Source organism: Mastomys coucha, unplaced genomic scaffold, assembly GCF_008632895.1.
Source record: "Mastomys coucha isolate ucsf_1 unplaced genomic scaffold, UCSF_Mcou_1 pScaffold21, whole genome shotgun sequence".
In the NCBI taxonomy this organism is placed as follows: domain Eukaryota; kingdom Metazoa; phylum Chordata; class Mammalia; order Rodentia; family Muridae; genus Mastomys; species Mastomys coucha.
The window spans coordinates 172604243-172620121 of NW_022196904.1; the positions used below are offsets into that span (position 1 = coordinate 172604243).

The following is a 15879-nucleotide window of genomic DNA, read 5'->3' on the forward strand; positions in this document are numbered from 1 at the left end:
TAAGGCAATTCATAGAGAATCTTACTGAGGTGTTACAGGCAGCATTTGCTGATATTGCATGACATCATGTCATGGAGTGCAAAATGCACATGTGGACTTGCTTCAGGGAAGCTGAGTGGTGCAAGATGGGTGGACACTGCCAGAAAGAGCTTGGACTTTTACCTTTTGTTATGAGCTTTATTGCTCTCGAAGTTTTTGTGACTTCAGTATTTCAGTGACAACATCCCCCTAGACCACAGTTTAAGACCCAGGAGCTAAGACACAGGTTAGTCAAGACAGTGAAACACTTCAATCCAGGGTGTCCTACATTAGACCAAAATGGCCAGGCCTGCACTTAGTCATTGTGTCCTAGTACCTCAGGAAAGGCACGTTCTTAGACAGGTCCGGCCACATTCCCTGTAGTACATGGCGTGATCCTCCTTGAGGAGGATCTAGGTTGCTTACCTCTGTGTCTAAAATACTGTTATTTGCTTCTCTGTTCTCTCCTTCTTCAAACTGGCATATTTGTTCGTGGATCTTTTCCTATTGAATTCTACAAGATCTGTTGAGATCCTGCTGGGACTCTGATTGGACTGCCACAGAATACATTAGCATTCTGTATGGGAAGAACTGAGGTCTACTGGGCAGTGGTTTGGATGATGAGCCAAAAGGTTACACTTTTGGAAAGGAGCTGCAGGCCGTCTAAGATTAAAAGATTATTACACGTTGGATGAATCAAGTAGATATGTATATTGAAGTAAACTTTATATCTATGCTGTTGTGGACATTGGCACTAGAGATGTGTCTGTATACTACGCCTGGCTCTTCACTTACAGTAGGAGGACCTACAAATGTATATAAGGGAAAGCTTTGCAAGTATCTAGAACTAGAGGGGGATTGACTTCATCAATATAAACTCATGGTTTTAATTACATTTAAAGACAGATCTAGAAATACATGCACACACATGGTGCCTATATATGTAGATGTATTTGAAAGCTTCAAAAGCTAAGCAGACCTGGCAACAATGAGCCATCAGCAGCAATGAACACACTGAGAACCTAGATCCTGATGACTATATTCTGTCCTTAGGCTTCTTGGGAAACTGCTTACTCTTGAGCCAAGGGAAGGTGTTGTGCTTTATAAAATGGTGGCAGCGATGAGGTGGGAGGGGGTGCCTTGGTGGGTCCTGCCAAGGTATCCCTATAAGCAGTCAAGCCATGCGACAGACCTAGTATGATGACAGTTTATTGGTGAGAAAGAAAGGGGATCTGGAGAAGGGATAGAGGCAGAGAAAGGGGGACAGAATAGAGAGAGGAGAGAGGAAGGAAGAGGAGAAAGAAGAGGAAGAGAGCAGCGGGGACAGGTGGGAAAAGAGGGAAAGAGTAAATGGAGAGGGGAAGGAAGGAGCAGAGGGAAGGAAAGAGGGGAGAGAAAGAGAGAGAGAGAAAGAAGAGGAAAGGAAAGGAAAGAGGGAGAGGAGGAGGAAGAGGAGGAGGAAGAGGAAGAGGGGAGAGAGAGAGAAAGAGAGAGAGAGAGAGAGTCCTTTTTAACTCATACCTGGCTGTTGCTAGGTAACTGGGTGGAGCCTAGAAGAAATGCTAATAGAAGGGGACATAGAAGATGAACTTGTGTATGCTAGAAAGTAAGGAAATTCTTACAGAATTATGTGTACAATACCACAGGGATCCAGAATTTGTCCTTAAAAGATCTCCCATTGACCAAATCTAGGACAATTTCCAGTATGAAAATAAAGAACCATAGTAACATACTGCAACCCACTCTGAAAAAATAGAAATCTGTAAGTTCACACTGAACCAAGTAAGTAAAAACAGACAGGGAACAGGAAGAGGTCTTCTTATGTAAAAATGGGCTAAGGCAGGAAGACCGAGGTTCCATGCCAGTCTAGGCTACATCCTTTCTCAGTCCCCCACAAAAGAATGCTGGGCTGGGCTTAGTGATCAAGAGCACATGCTGCTCTTGCAGAGGACTCAAGTTTATTTCTTAGCAGACACATTGTGTAGCTATTCACAGTTGCCTGTAGCTCCAGCATGAGGGGATATAACACCCCCTTCTGGACTTTGCAGGTACCTGCACTCACATGCTTGCACGCACACACACTTAAAAAAATGTAAAATAGCCAACCATGTTGGTGTATGCATGCAATTCAGCACTAGAGGTGGAGGCTGGCAGAGCTTAGTTCAAAGCTAGTTAATTTTGGTCTACATAGTGAGTTACAGGCCATCTAGGACTACACAGTGAGACCATATCTCAAAATAAATAAGAATAAAATGTTTTCAAATTAAAAGAATGCTAACTAGTCAAATAAATAAGTAAATAAATAAATAAATAAGAAAAATGACTTATTCGACTATTATCACTATGCTAAGAGACTCAACCATGAATAATGCATGTTAAGCTGGTGGAAGAAGGCTGGATGGAGAAGGATATTAACATAACCTTGGAATATCTCCTCCCAAAATATTTATTTATTTATTTATTTTTAAAGATTTATTTATTTATAATATATAAGTACACTGTAGCTGTCTTCAGACACTCCAGAAGAGGGAGTCAGTTCTTGTTACAGATGTTTGTGAGCCACCATGCGGTTGCTGGAATTTGAACTCAGGACCTTCAGAAGAGCAGCAGTAGGTGTGCTTAACTGCTTGAGCCATCTCTCCAGCCCCCAAAATATTTATCGAAAGCAGAGCAAAGCCAGTGATTTCTTTCCTATTATGGAGAAGGCGACTTGAGCATAATCAGGATTCTCATCACAGGGCTGCCAAGGAAGGGACTGCTTTGTGTTCCTTGTGGTAACCTGGGATGACAGGGCCTGCCTGTTCACAGTATGGCTAAGCAAGTCGTAAGGAAGCACCATATGGATCCAGTTGGGGAATCACTCTATGCAAAGGACCAAATTGATTAGAGCCATCAAGGTCATAAAAAACAAAGACCAAGAAACTTGTCCAGATTGGAGGAAACCTGAACATGCTTGACAAGAAGAACAAGGAAAATTCCTGGGTGGATCTTGGACTGGGTGAGTGGTTGAGTGTTAATGGCGTAGGTCCATGCTATTATCAGCAGTGATGATATGGTCTGGGGTGGGTTATGTGAAGGCTATAAAACAGTGTCTTGGTGAACATTCATATGGATATTTATGGTGATGGGACATTGTTTCTTCAGCTGTCTATCTGATTATTTAAAAGAATTTTAGAACAATAAAACCATATAGATGCATGCATACATGCAGAGAGAGAGAGAGAGGGAAAGGGAGAGGGAGAGGGAGAGGGAGAGGGAGAGGGAGAGGGAGAGAGAGAGAGAGAGAGAGAGAGAGAGAGAGAGGAAGAGAGAGGGGAGAAGGAGAGGGAGAGGGAGAAAGAGAGCACATGAGAGAAAGCTGATATAGTAAAACACTAAAACTGAATGTCTAACAAAGACATGAGAGTTCTTGCAACTTTGTAACCATTTCAAATTATTTATAAATAACTTGGGAGAAACTGGAGAGCCAGCTCAGATGTTAACATTTGTTCTTCCAACAGACATAGAGTCGATTTCCAGCACCTAAATGGTTACAACCATCTGTAACTCATGTTCCTGGGAATCTAACACCTCTTGTAGCCTCTGTGATGTGCAATAGGCATGCACATGGTCCATAGACATACATGCAGCAAAAGTTCCATATATATAAAAACAAAAATTTTTAAAAAGGTTTTTAAGGAAATAAAGTAGATTGGTTGTTGATATAAAAGGGGGGAGTGATCAGTAAGGGCTTCTTCTGGGGTTCAAGAAAGGATTCCAAAATGATGGTGTTAGTATGCAACTTCCTGATGAGACTAAAAACTACTGAAGTGTGGCACAATGGTAGTATATACTTTTAATCCTAGTAATCAGGACGTAGAGGCAGGCTGTGAGTTCAAAGCCAGCCTGGTCTACAGAGTGAGTTCCAGGGCAGCCAGCTCTACCCAGATGAACCCTGTCTCAAGATAGAAAGAGAGAGAAAAAGAGAGAGAGAGAGAAAGGGAGGGAGGGAGAGAGGTGGAGGGAGGGGGGGGAGAACACAAACAAAAATACAACAAAAAACCAAAATAACCTACTGAAATGTTTTTAAGTAAATTTTTGATGTGTTAATATATTTCAATCAATTGTAGAAGAGTCCGTTGTACACACACACAACATAGATCAAAGCCATAAAGTTTTTATGTCAGTGGCACCCACACAGATAAACAGGAGAAGAGAGGAGAAGGCCTTTACTAAGCAAAAGGTCCCCTACATGAGTAGTTCCTCAAAAAAGACCAAGCTCCCAAGAGACATGGCTTCTCCCTATGGCTCACACCAGGTCTTATTTCTCCTACTCCACTGCAGGCAAAGTAATTCAGTTGCATAATTCCATTAACCACATTTGAATCCAAATCTACTATAGCATATGAGTTGGGCAAATTGCTTTTCTGCTCTGCTACAAAAAATGGTGATTATAGATTGAGTTGTGAAGAATAAATGACACAGTACATGAAAAGAACTTCAGAAAGTATCTTCTACTTTATGGAATTCATTAAATTCACACCACCACCCCCAAAAAATCATCAAGATATATATTCTTACTTAGAAGTCCCAGCCTACTTAATACTTTATCAATAGCCATTTCCCTACACATCATTTCCAATTACTGAGACACAAAGAACTAGTTGGTCTTATGCTGGAAAACGTCCTATGGAAAGGGAACTGACCTTGCTTCGCCAAGATTCTCTGTGCTCTCTTTCCTCCAGCACTCAAGAGTTACAGAAAGGACTGCGAGAACTAAGGGATGCTGGTTTCAAAGGCCAAGGTCATTGAAATCATTCCTTCTCATTCCTTCTGACTCAGTGTTCCCAAGCCACCAGATCGCTGGCTTCCTGTGGTCCTCGAGGTTGGGTGAGCACGGGGGAGGATCTAATCATGGATCTGACACTCATCTCCAGCCGAGATCTTACTTGTCTTAACTGGGAGGTCCATGATGGGGAAAAGTTTGCCATCAGGCCCTCTTCCAGAGCAACCCAAAGCAGCAGAGGCCACATTGTGTCCTATCATTAGCACCTGGAGGCAGAGACAGGATTTTGGCCTAGGCCGCACAGTCAGACCCTGCGGATGGTGACCTCACAGAGGCTGGATCATGGAGTCTCTCCTGTCAGCTATCCCTCTGCTTCCTATTTACACATGCATTCCAGCATCTCTCAAGATGGAATCCTAGGTGAAGAGCTTGTGATTTTTTTCCCGATCGCTCATCCTTTACTAGGGAATGTCAACTGCTCCATTACCGTAGTTGTGTTTATCACTGTATTGTTCTGTTTATTACTAGGCATGGCTACCAGGCCAGGTTAATCTCTATAACCGGACTTTCTTGGATCCACCAGCAAATGAATAATGATGCAGAGACTTACTAATTTTGTTACAGCTCAGGCCTTAGCTTAGGCTACCTCCCAGCTAGCTCATCTAACTTAATTACCACGACTACTTTAGTCCAGGTCCTGCCACATGGCCCTGACCTCTTCGTGTCCCGCTGGTGGATCCTCCCCCTCCTGATTCTTCTCCCAGAGTCCCTTTCTTTGCCATCCCTTTCCCACCTAGCTATTGGTGTCAGCTCTTTATTAAGCCAAAGCCAATCTGTGAGTAAGGAAGGTGTAAGCTTACAAAATACTGAGGCAGGAGATGAGTCATAAAATAATAATACCCAATCTGGCCAGTCCTCACTTCCTTGCCTGTACAGAATCAAAAATTGAATAATACAAAGACAACCTTTACACACTGCACCCCAACAACTCTCTACTTCCAAAAAGCTTCATTTTATGCCAAGAGGAAGCAATGTCTGTTTAACCCCTGAGTTACACTAATACTCCTGTATTAGTTCCTTTGCTTGGGGCTCTGACAGAAACAGCTTGAAAGAGGAAGAGTTTATCCTGGCTCATGGTCCAGAGGATAAAGTTCACTGTGAGGAATGCACGGAGGTGGGAACACCTCACTGCTGTGGCAGCAGAGGCATGAGGTGGCTGATCACATCACCTCTGTAGTCAGGAAGTGGCAAACTCCTCTCCCTCCAGGGTCAGGCTATATGCCTTAAGGCTCGTCCCCAGAGACTCACTTTAGCTCATCTAAATCCAGCTTCCTTAAGAACACACAGCCTGTAAAATCAAGACTACCAGCTGGGGGAAGGGGACGAGTGTTCAAACACACGAGCCATGGGGGGACATTTCTGTTCCTACTCCCAAAGGTATCTTATTATCTAACATGCATGCATTCAGTCCAGCATCAAAAAGTCCTCGGAGTCTTACAGCCAACACTTAAATGTCCAAGGTCTCTTCTAAAATTCAAGGCTGTGAGCCCCTGTAGTCATTTTGATTCTATGAGGAAAGGTTGGGAAGGTAGTATTTTAGTAGGTTCTATTACTGTGATAAAAGACCATACCCAAAAGCAGCTTGGGGACAAATGGGCTTATTTTAGCTTCTAGCTTGCAGGCCATTGAGAAGAGAAGTCAGTGCAGGCACGGGAGGTAGATCTTAAACAGAGGTTAAGGAACTGCTCCTTACTGCCTGACTTGCTTCTCAGGATTCTCAAAGCTTGCTTTTTTTAGACCATCTAGGACCACCCGCCTGCAGAGGCAGGGGTATGCCTCCCATTGAACTGTGCTGCCCTACAGGGAATCTGACAAAGGCATTTACTCAACCGAGGTTTTTTTTTTTTCTTTTTTCTTGCCAGAGGACCCTAGCTTGTGTCAAACTGACAAAAATTTAACCAGCACAGATAGCAAGATGGAAAAGCTGGACCAAAGAAAGACCATAAAAAACCCTGAAGCTTAGCCAGGCATCGTGGCACATGCCTTTAATTCCACCACTAAGGAGGACGGAGGTAAGTTGCTAAGGACTGGCCTCAGCCAGGTCCAGGTTCCTGAGTGAGGGGTGTTTGGGAGCAGTGAAAACAAATCCTGGGTCCAAACTCTTCCCAACCCCGCTTGAGAGTATGTGTGTGTGAGAATGTGAGAGTGTGAGTGTGTGTATGTGTGTGAGAGAGTGTGTGTGTGTGTGTATGTGTGTGAGTGTGTGTGTATGTGTGTGTGAGTGTGTATGTGTGTGTTATACTCTGGTCTAGATAGCTTTTCTTGCTATTCTAAACACTCTCTGGTTGGGATAGCTTTCTTTGCTAGTAAAAATTCCAAAAAGTATCTGGATAACTTATAAGTTTTCCGATCAAAGTCAGAAAAGCTGCTATAAGAATTCAAATCTTAGCCAGGCGGTGGTAGCCTTTAATTCCAGCAATTGGGAGGCAGAGGCAGGTGGATTTCTGAGTTCGAAGCCAGCCTGGTTTACAGAGTGAGTTCCAGGACAGCCAGGGCTACACAGAGAAACCCTGTCTCAAAAAACCAAAAAGAGAATTCAAATCTCTTGTTATAAAAATTCTAAAAGTAATTTTTGGGTTTTCTGATCAAAGTCAGAATAGAATATCAGAAGAAATTCTAAGAGAGCTGTGTTCACTCTTCAAACAGACTTCTCTAGATAGCTGCTAGAAAAAAATTCTAAAAGAACTGTGTCAGCTTTCTAAAGTAATTCTTGGGATTTGGAAATACTGTTAGAAAAAAATTCTTGAAGAGCTATTTTCTCCCTTCAGACAGCTCAGCTCTCACAAGGGAAAAATTCTTAAGAAGAACTGCTATAGCTTTCTGCTAGCTCATCTCAAGCCTATCAACCGCCCAGTTTTTTATTTACATACCAATTTAGTTATTTATTCCAGGGGTTCCCTTTGATTATCCTATGAATCAGAATCCTGTGCACCTTTGTCCCAGGCTGACCTTGAACTCAGGAATCTGCCTGCATTTGGATTTGCCTGTCTTTGTGTCCTTCTGACAAGCTGGCTCTGTTCTTTTTAGATCAGTGAAGCTCCTTATACAATTCATATTGCATCTTTATACTTTTGCATAGTTTAGAAATTATATATATTTTTTGGACTCATGTTTTTAGAGTTCTTTTCCAGCCTTAAGGGCTGTCCTGAAGGTCCCAGCCTTTGCTATTTTGTTGAGACATTAGCCACACCTTTGCCTCATGCAGTTTCTGATTAACATGGGTCACTCCTGGGAGGAATGTGAGAATACACACGGTATTGAACAAACAAGCCAGTTCCAGGGGCAGGGACCGAGTCCATCTGTTCCCACCAAGTCCATGCTCACTGGCAGTAAGTGGACCTGAGTTCCAGGCTAGCCTGGTCTATAGAGCAAGTTCTAGGACAGCTGGGACTACAAAGAGAAGTACTATCTGGGAAATGAACCTTGCAGCTTTGTATCTGGCCTCTGCAGCTTGGGTAGTATCCTCTGGGCTCGTAAGGGTTTGGGTACCCCCACCTCTGCAGTTCTGCTACCTGCAATATATATATATATCCTAGCTCTTGGGCTGCCTCCACTTGACAAGGACAGTTCACTCCAGCAGGGCTATCATGGTTCTGGCATCTCCAACATCCTGAGGGCTGCACTGCAATTAGGTCTCACCCTCACAGCTTTAGACACAGCACGCCCTGGAGCTCCATACAGGGAACCTGACCCTGCTGCATATTGTCCGGCTTCAGCAGCTTCCTGGAGACTCAGTGCAAGCCTCCATGACCCTGTTGTTAGGTCTAAAGGAGACTCCAATCCCCCAAACTCCAAATATCTAGAAATGGGCTCAACCTGGACGGTTGGAGGATTTCTTAGATAAAAGCCAGCATTCCTCAGGAACTTGAAAAGCTGGTTTGCCTTCTACCAGAAGGAGTCACTTCCTTAACTTCTGGCAGAAAGGACAAATGGCTACCTGTAGTACCTATTAGAATACCAAAGTATAAGCTGGCCTCCAGGCACCCTTAGTGTCACAAGCATGTGTTACACAGAGCCATGCTAACATCCTAGCTCTTCTGACTTCCTTCCTAAACTCCCTTCAGCTCATGGGCTTCCCTCTCCCAAACCCCCAGCTACTTACTCATTCTTCTGGCAAGCCTGCTGTTTTTGGCTAGGCCTTTGCTCTCTATCTGTCTTAGTTTGGCTCTTTATCGCTGTGAAGAGACACAATGGCCAAGGCAACTTTTATAAAGGAAAACACTTAATTGGAGCTAGCTTTCAGTTCTTGGTGGGAAGCACGGTGGCACGCTGGCAGACATGGTGATGGGGAAGGAGCTGAGAGTTCTACCACTTGTTCAGCAGGCAGCAGAAGCTACTGAAAGGCTGGAGAATCTTAGAATGTATAATGTATAACTTTTACCTAAAAGGGGGCATGGAAAACCTTTGCCACAAGCCAAAAAAAGGTGGAGTAGCTAGTTCCAGGAACTTTGCTAACCCAGAGCCTCGGGGCTCTGGTTCCTGCCCCTCCTGAATGACCCACTATGAGGGCGGAACTAAGGTCTACTGGTTTATGAGACTCTCCACCCTGCCAACCGATAGATGAAGATTACATTCCTAGAATGAATATGTTTCCCTCCCTAACTGAATACCTTGGGTTGGGTCCCTCTGAAATTTTCCACTGTTTATGTTCTGTTTCCTTGGTAACCCTCTTCCCGCCCCGCCCCCTGCTTATGGATGTTCCCTTAAATACCCCCACACTTCTTGTGTTCAGGGTCGAACTCTGGCCAGCATGGTCATGAGATCGACCCCGGTACCGGTATCCCCAATAAACCTCATGTGATTGCACCAAGTTCGGTCTCTTGTGAGTCATTGGGTGGTCGCGTCATCCAGAGACTTGAGTAAGGATCTCCCCAGTTCTAGGGGTCTTTCACTACACTGGGTGTATCTTGAGCTTATAAGACCTCAGGGCCGGCCTCCACAGTGATGTGTTACCTCCAACAAGGCCCCATTTCTTACTAGTTCCACTTCTTATGGCCAAGCATACGGGGGCCATTCCTATTCAAACCACCCCACTGTCTCCCTCCTCCCTCTATTTCTCTGCTCTGCTCCTGCTTCTCTCTTGGCCAGATCTAGTCGGCTGCCCACGTTCAGTCTACTTTCTCTCTCTGCTGTGGACTCTGACAGTTATGTCCAGCTATTTTCTCTCTCTCATATCTACACTAAAAACCTTCCCCTCAACATGGAGTGGTTGTGTTGTCACTTTATACACCTGTGACTTTTGTATTCTTTATGTCTGCAAAATTAGCACTGTGTGGACAAAACCGAGTTCTGATAGCCACTCAAGATGTAATCTGACTCCCCGGGACCGCCGTTGAATGGTCTCCCTGTGCTTGGGAGGCTGGACTGGGAAAAGGTTTTCTTAGGTGGGGCTACTGGGGCAAGACATGCTGGAGCCTTCAGTGGCAGAGGCTACCTGCCCTCTGACACCATTTCTACTGCTCCTGGACAGGGCTGTAGGCGTCCCTGTCAGGGTACGATTACATTTTACCTCGACAACTATCTTCACTCTGCAGCTGCTCTATTTGTTGTTTACCACCCTGTCCCGATCAAAACGAACATTCCCACATCTCTCTTCTGGAATTCTCACCGTAAACCTGGCCAATGGAAGTGAGCAATAACTGTGCCACAGACTGATTTATATGCTATCTTGAATTTCCTTTTATCAAACAAATTAGTCCATTATTTTAAATCTGAACATTTCTCAAGTTTTCAGGATATAGGCAGATACAGCTAGATTCTTTGCCAGACCATAACACAAATAGCTTCTGGCCCATTTTCCAAAAGAACCCTTGTTTTTCTCTGAAACTTCATGAGCAGAGTGAATGCTGTGACTTTTTATGGCATTCTGAACATCCCAGTGTCCACCAGAACACCCTCTTGAGCTCTGTTTACGGCACTCCAGGCCTCTCCAGCCCATAGCTCCAAATGATTCCACATTCTTCGTGCAAACTGATTATGAAACCTAAGAGTCCAACTTTTCTAGATCATTTCTTTCATTGCTGTGACAGACTATGTGAGCCAGAAACTTAAGGGAAGGTTTATTCTGACTCGCAATTAGAGAGAAGAGCACATGACGTTTAGTACATCACAGCAAAGAAGGCATGGTGGGAGCGTCTCTGCAAGGGCAGAAGTTTGCGGCACCCATGGGGAAGCACAGACTTCAGGGCGGGAGTTGGGCCAGATTGCAGTCCTCCAGACATGCAGCTGCAGCACTACATCTGTCCACTAGGGTGCATGCCCCAAAGCCTCTACAACATTACAAACCAGGACCACCAGCTGAGGACCAAGTGTTCAAACTGGCGAGTCTGTGGAAGACAATCACACTCGAACCATAACAATCTGTATACTGGCAAAACAAGACCTACTTCACATTCTGAAGAGGCAAAGTCGCAAGTACTAAACAAACCACTATTATTATTATTATTATTATTATTATTATTAAAATCATTATTATTGCAACCCGCCATATTGTCTTTCAAAAAAGCATCGTGAAGAGTCAATTTTAGGTTGGTTGCCCACTTTAAATAAATGAAGTAGAAATAGAGATTCACAGTGGAGTAGTGGACGTAGCATTAAGTTCAGAATTGGAAACTGGGCTTGTGCCTGCTTCTGTTGACCCCACACCTTCTGCTATGCAATCTGACTTGTCTGGGCTTCTGGCTGAAAGGAAAGAATGCTTGTTTCAACTATAAATTAATTTCTGAGATCCCTTAGAATTCTCCGAATCTGTGTGGTTGAGACTTCAAGGGTTTCAACCTGTGGGTTGTGACCCTGTTGGCAAGCTTCTATCTCCAAAAATATTTACATTACAATTCATAACAGTGGAAAAATTAGTCATGAAATAGCAACAAAAATCATTTTATGGCTGGGGGTGGTCACCACAGCCTGAGAACTGTACTAAAGGGATATAGCATTAGGAAGGTTGAGGACACTGCTCCAAGAGGTTATGTTGAGAAACTATTACCCTTGACTTGTTTTAAAACATACGAATGGTGGTTTGAAAAACATATTATTAACTTCTTTTAAATTGTACATTGCTCACTTATTAAAAACAACAAAAATTTTTACGAAACAGTTTCTCCAACCAGCACAGAAAGTTGCTTACAATCTACAAGATTGAAACCCACCACCTAGTGGTGAGGAAAGGAATTTCACGCTAGCTATAGGGAACAGGATGGTTACTTCCAGCTAGGGTTCATTTCCCTTTGATCCTCACCTAACCATCACAGAAACTCGACGACTTCTGACCTAAGACTCTGTTTATTTGACAGGAGTCTTGTTTTGAGACACGATCTCATTATGTTGCCCAGGCTGGCCTGGAATTTGCAATCCTGCCTCTCAGCCCTGCGGACTGTTGCTAATACCTGGTGTGCACTATCCTGCACGGCTGATGCAATGAAACAGTGTGGGCTTTTGAGAATTGCGGAAATCTAACTGGCTTTGAGATGGAAGGTGCCTACTACCCATAATCTTACTCCTATCCGAGAGAACCACAAGTCATTCTTAGGAGCAGTTACCCCAGTTCCCACGCCCCAGACTGCCCTCCCCTCACAGATCCACATCAGTGGAATCCTTGAGGTCAAGTAATGATTTTGTTTTACCTACAAAAATACTTACATTTAAATATTTAGAAGGAACGCACTCTCCTTAAATTCTAAGGGTGGGAAAGAGGTTAAAGTTTGTATTGGTAGGTAGTCATTATATGGTAGGTAGTCATTTCCGTTTTTTCGGTTCCTATTTCCTCCTTACTCTTTCCCCTCTGTCTTTCAAATAAATCAAGTAATTAATAGTGTTACGTTTAAACGAAACATGGCTTCCTGTGCAAGGTGGTTTAATTATCCCAGAGATAATCTCCAGACCTGGAGATCCTTTCTCATCAAAATGTTTTGAGTCGTTTCCTGAATTATGGATCTGGGGTTATTTCACAACATATTCTTAAGCTGTCGTTTGAAATTCACTTTCTAGTAGAACATTTTATTTTCTCAACTCTCTTAAGACTTTCAACTACGATCAGTCTTTCCAGGAGAGGACCCCCCACACACAGGCTTTTTATTTGACTTACAACCCTTCTCTTTTTGCTTTTTTTTTTAAATTGGGTCTTATGAATACCGGCGTAGTATTCCGATAACTTAAAACCGAATTATCCACTTCACCTCTGAAAACCTTAGGGCTCGGCGCCTCCAAGGGCATCCGGGCATTTATTCCTATTTCTCTGCTCTTCCACGGCGCCCCTCGGGAGGGGCCGTTCCGACCGAGAAGTTGCGAGAAGCAATGGTGCGGAACTTGCAACAGTTGGTGCCGGCCGATAGGCAGGTAGGAAGTGATAGATGGAACTAGTTTAAAACCCAAAAGCCTCGGGGGAGGGCCGGGGCCGCCGTGGCCTTGCCGGAGAGCGAGGGCGGCGCGGGGACCCGGCACGGGTGTAGGAAGACGCCGTCCCGGGGCGGGGAGGGGGGACGTGGGACGCAGAGCTGGTGCGCGGGGACGCCGGGCGGGCGGGCGGACGGGAGGGAGGAGGAGCGGCGGGCCGCCCCGGGGCCACGGGGAGGTGAGCGCAGCCTTGCCCCCGCGCCGCCCCCGGCGGGAGGCGCGACGCCCAGGCCACGGGTGCGTGCGCGGCCCCGGGCGACGCGGCTGGGCGTGCGCGGGGCCGCGGCGGAGGCAGGGCCGGCCGGGCGGGCGGCAGAAGATGGCGAGGGTGTGTAGGCGGCAGCAATGCTCCGTTGAGAGACGCGGCTTTCGGCAAGAACTGGACTCGTGGCGCCACAAGCTCATCCACCGTGTAGGTGAGGCCCTCCACTGGCGCCCGAGCCACCCGGCCGCCGGCCGCCCGCGCGTGGGAGGGAACGGGGCAGCGCCCGCCGCGCTCCGGCCCCGCGCGCCCTCCCGGGCTCGGCCCCCTCCCCCACCCCCCGGAGCGCGAGCGCGCGGCCGGCGCGGCTCTGCGCGGCGCGGCGCCCCTCCCCTCGGCTGGCGGGGCGGGCTGGGACGCGCGGCCTCTCCTCCACGGGCGCATTGTGGACGCCGGGCCCGCCGCGCCGCCGCCGCCTCCGCCAGCGCGCCGGGACGCACGGGGTCGCCCCCACCTGCCCTCGTCCCGCGCCCCTCCCCCCGCGCCGGGGGCGCGCCCCCGTGCCCGCGGGCACGCGCGGCGGCGCTCGGGCGTGTGCGAGGCGTGAGGTGTGGAGATGGGGGCGGAGGGAGCCGGAGCTGTCACAGGCCCCGCGTCCGCCTGAGCGAGCCAAGTGGGGTGTCATGGCCGCGGGGGGCAGCGGCTGCACTTCCTCTGCGGGCGGCGGCGGCGGCGGCGGTGGCGGCGGCGGCTGGGGAGTTAGTCCTCGACGCACGGGTCGGTGTGTGCGGATTTGTGTTCGGCGTGCGCGCGGCGGGGAGGCGGGGGTGGGAAGCCGGGCGGGGGTCCCCCTAGTCCCCCTCGTCCCCCTCCGCTGAGCCCCGGCGGCCGGCGGCCCGCGCGCTTCCCCGGGCGGCGGGAGCGTGGACGGGGACGCCCGGGAGGGGCCGGGCGGCGAGCTGCACCTCTCACACTGTGTGTTTTGTCTGTTCTTCTCTCCCAAGGTCCCGTTTCCCTCTGTGCGGCGGCCGGCGGGACCATAAGGGCTTGACTCACATATTGAACCCCCCTCCAAAAAGTAAGTGCCCCGTGTGCTGTCTGCTCCACCCGCCGCCCCCTAGCCTCTGTCCATCCTTGTGTCTGACTCTGATGTCCCCAGCATTGTTATTTCCCCGTCTCTGCTTCGGTGCGGCTGATGTGTGGGGAGATGCCCTCTCATCGTCCTCTGTCCCCCCACGCCCAGTCCTCGGGGAGGCCCGGAATTCCAGCCCCCCACGTCGATGGGGCGCGTTCTAGGGAATCAGGTCTTCCACAGACGGACCTGGGAGATTCTGTCCGTCCGCTTGGGCCCAGGTCCCCTCTTTCCCGACGGGGTTTCGTTGGAAGGAATTATGCAAATCCTGCTTTCTGGTGTCCATTCAGCGGCAATTTCATGCGGTGAGAAGTTCTCTTTGTTGTGCGAGGGGGAGAACAGACACTGATTTAATAGACATATCTGTTGGGGGGGGAAGGGGTGTGTGTGTGTGTGGAGAGCCTCAGTTTGGAAGAATTACAGCACTTGGTTAGCTCTGTCTTTGTGTTTGAGCCTTCTGGCTTGACAGGAGGGTCTGCCCTTTACAATGTCCCATAAGGGATAGGTTTTTTTGGTTTTTTGTTTTTGTAATAGATGAAAAAGCAAAACTAAAACTTTAAAAAAGTGAAAAATAAGGTAACCTTTATTAGAGAAAAGGAGCACTGCCATTTTTTGGAGTATTTCATTTTGAAAACGTGTAGTGCGAATTTATTAAAGACTTAGACTGTAATACCAAATGTAATTAGTGCGGTAAGATATTCGATGCCACTTTGGTTGTCCAAAGGTTAAAAGTATATATTTTTAAATGTATACTTGAGTAAATAATAAAGATCTGAGCAGTTTTTTGGAGGAGGTGATTTACTTTTTGAATACAGGTTAAAATTTCCCTCTTGGCAATCCAAGCCCTGCCCTGCCCTCCAGGAAGCAGGCTTTTTGGCTCTTGCTGTCTTTGCTCTCTTCTGCTTGTTTCTTTTTTTTCACGACCTGTCACACATGTGCTACAATGACATGGGCTTAAGCACTTACGTTATTTGTCATTGTCAAATAAAAGTGTACATGGCAGGTTTTGAGAAACATCAAATTGAGGCATTTTCTGGATTCTTAGTTAATACAAAAGACTGAAACTAGTTAGAAGGGTTTTATTTTTTTGTAGTGTTTTACTCTTAATGATTGATTGTGTCCTGGAGGGCATTTTAGTGTTTAAAATACTGTGGAATTGAGAAATGCAACCCTGTAAATTTCTTGTGTGGATACAGCTTTTGTTTAAATTATTTCAGTGAGTATTCCTATGCTGTTTGCTTGAAAATCCTTGTGTTCTGTGACTTCCCCTTTCTTTTCATTAATTGAATTAGTGGTTGATTACTGCTTCTG

The 15879-nt window shown here is 46.6% G+C and overlaps 1 protein-coding gene across 12 annotated transcripts in view; it reads left to right on the forward strand.

Moving 5' to 3' along the window:
- The first annotated feature begins 13486 nt into the window (after window positions 1–13486).
- Window positions 13487–15879, forward strand: part of Lcor (ligand dependent nuclear receptor corepressor) — a 104754-nt gene continuing 102361 nt past the window's right edge. For 4 of the 12 annotated variants that reach the window (XM_031390306.1, XM_031390311.1, XM_031390312.1 and 1 more), the window contains exons 1-2: window positions 13487–13650; window positions 14441–14514. Coding sequence is in view for 3 of the 12 variants with exons in the window: in XM_031390305.1 (XP_031246165.1) it covers window positions 14120–14217; window positions 14441–14514 (172 nt within the window). In the remaining 9 variants the exon portion in view is untranslated. Of the gene's footprint in view, window positions 13651–13917; window positions 14218–14440; window positions 14515–15879 lie in introns of those variants that run through there. The other 8 variants (XM_031390313.1, XM_031390314.1, XM_031390309.1 and 5 more) reach the window with 6 other exon arrangements.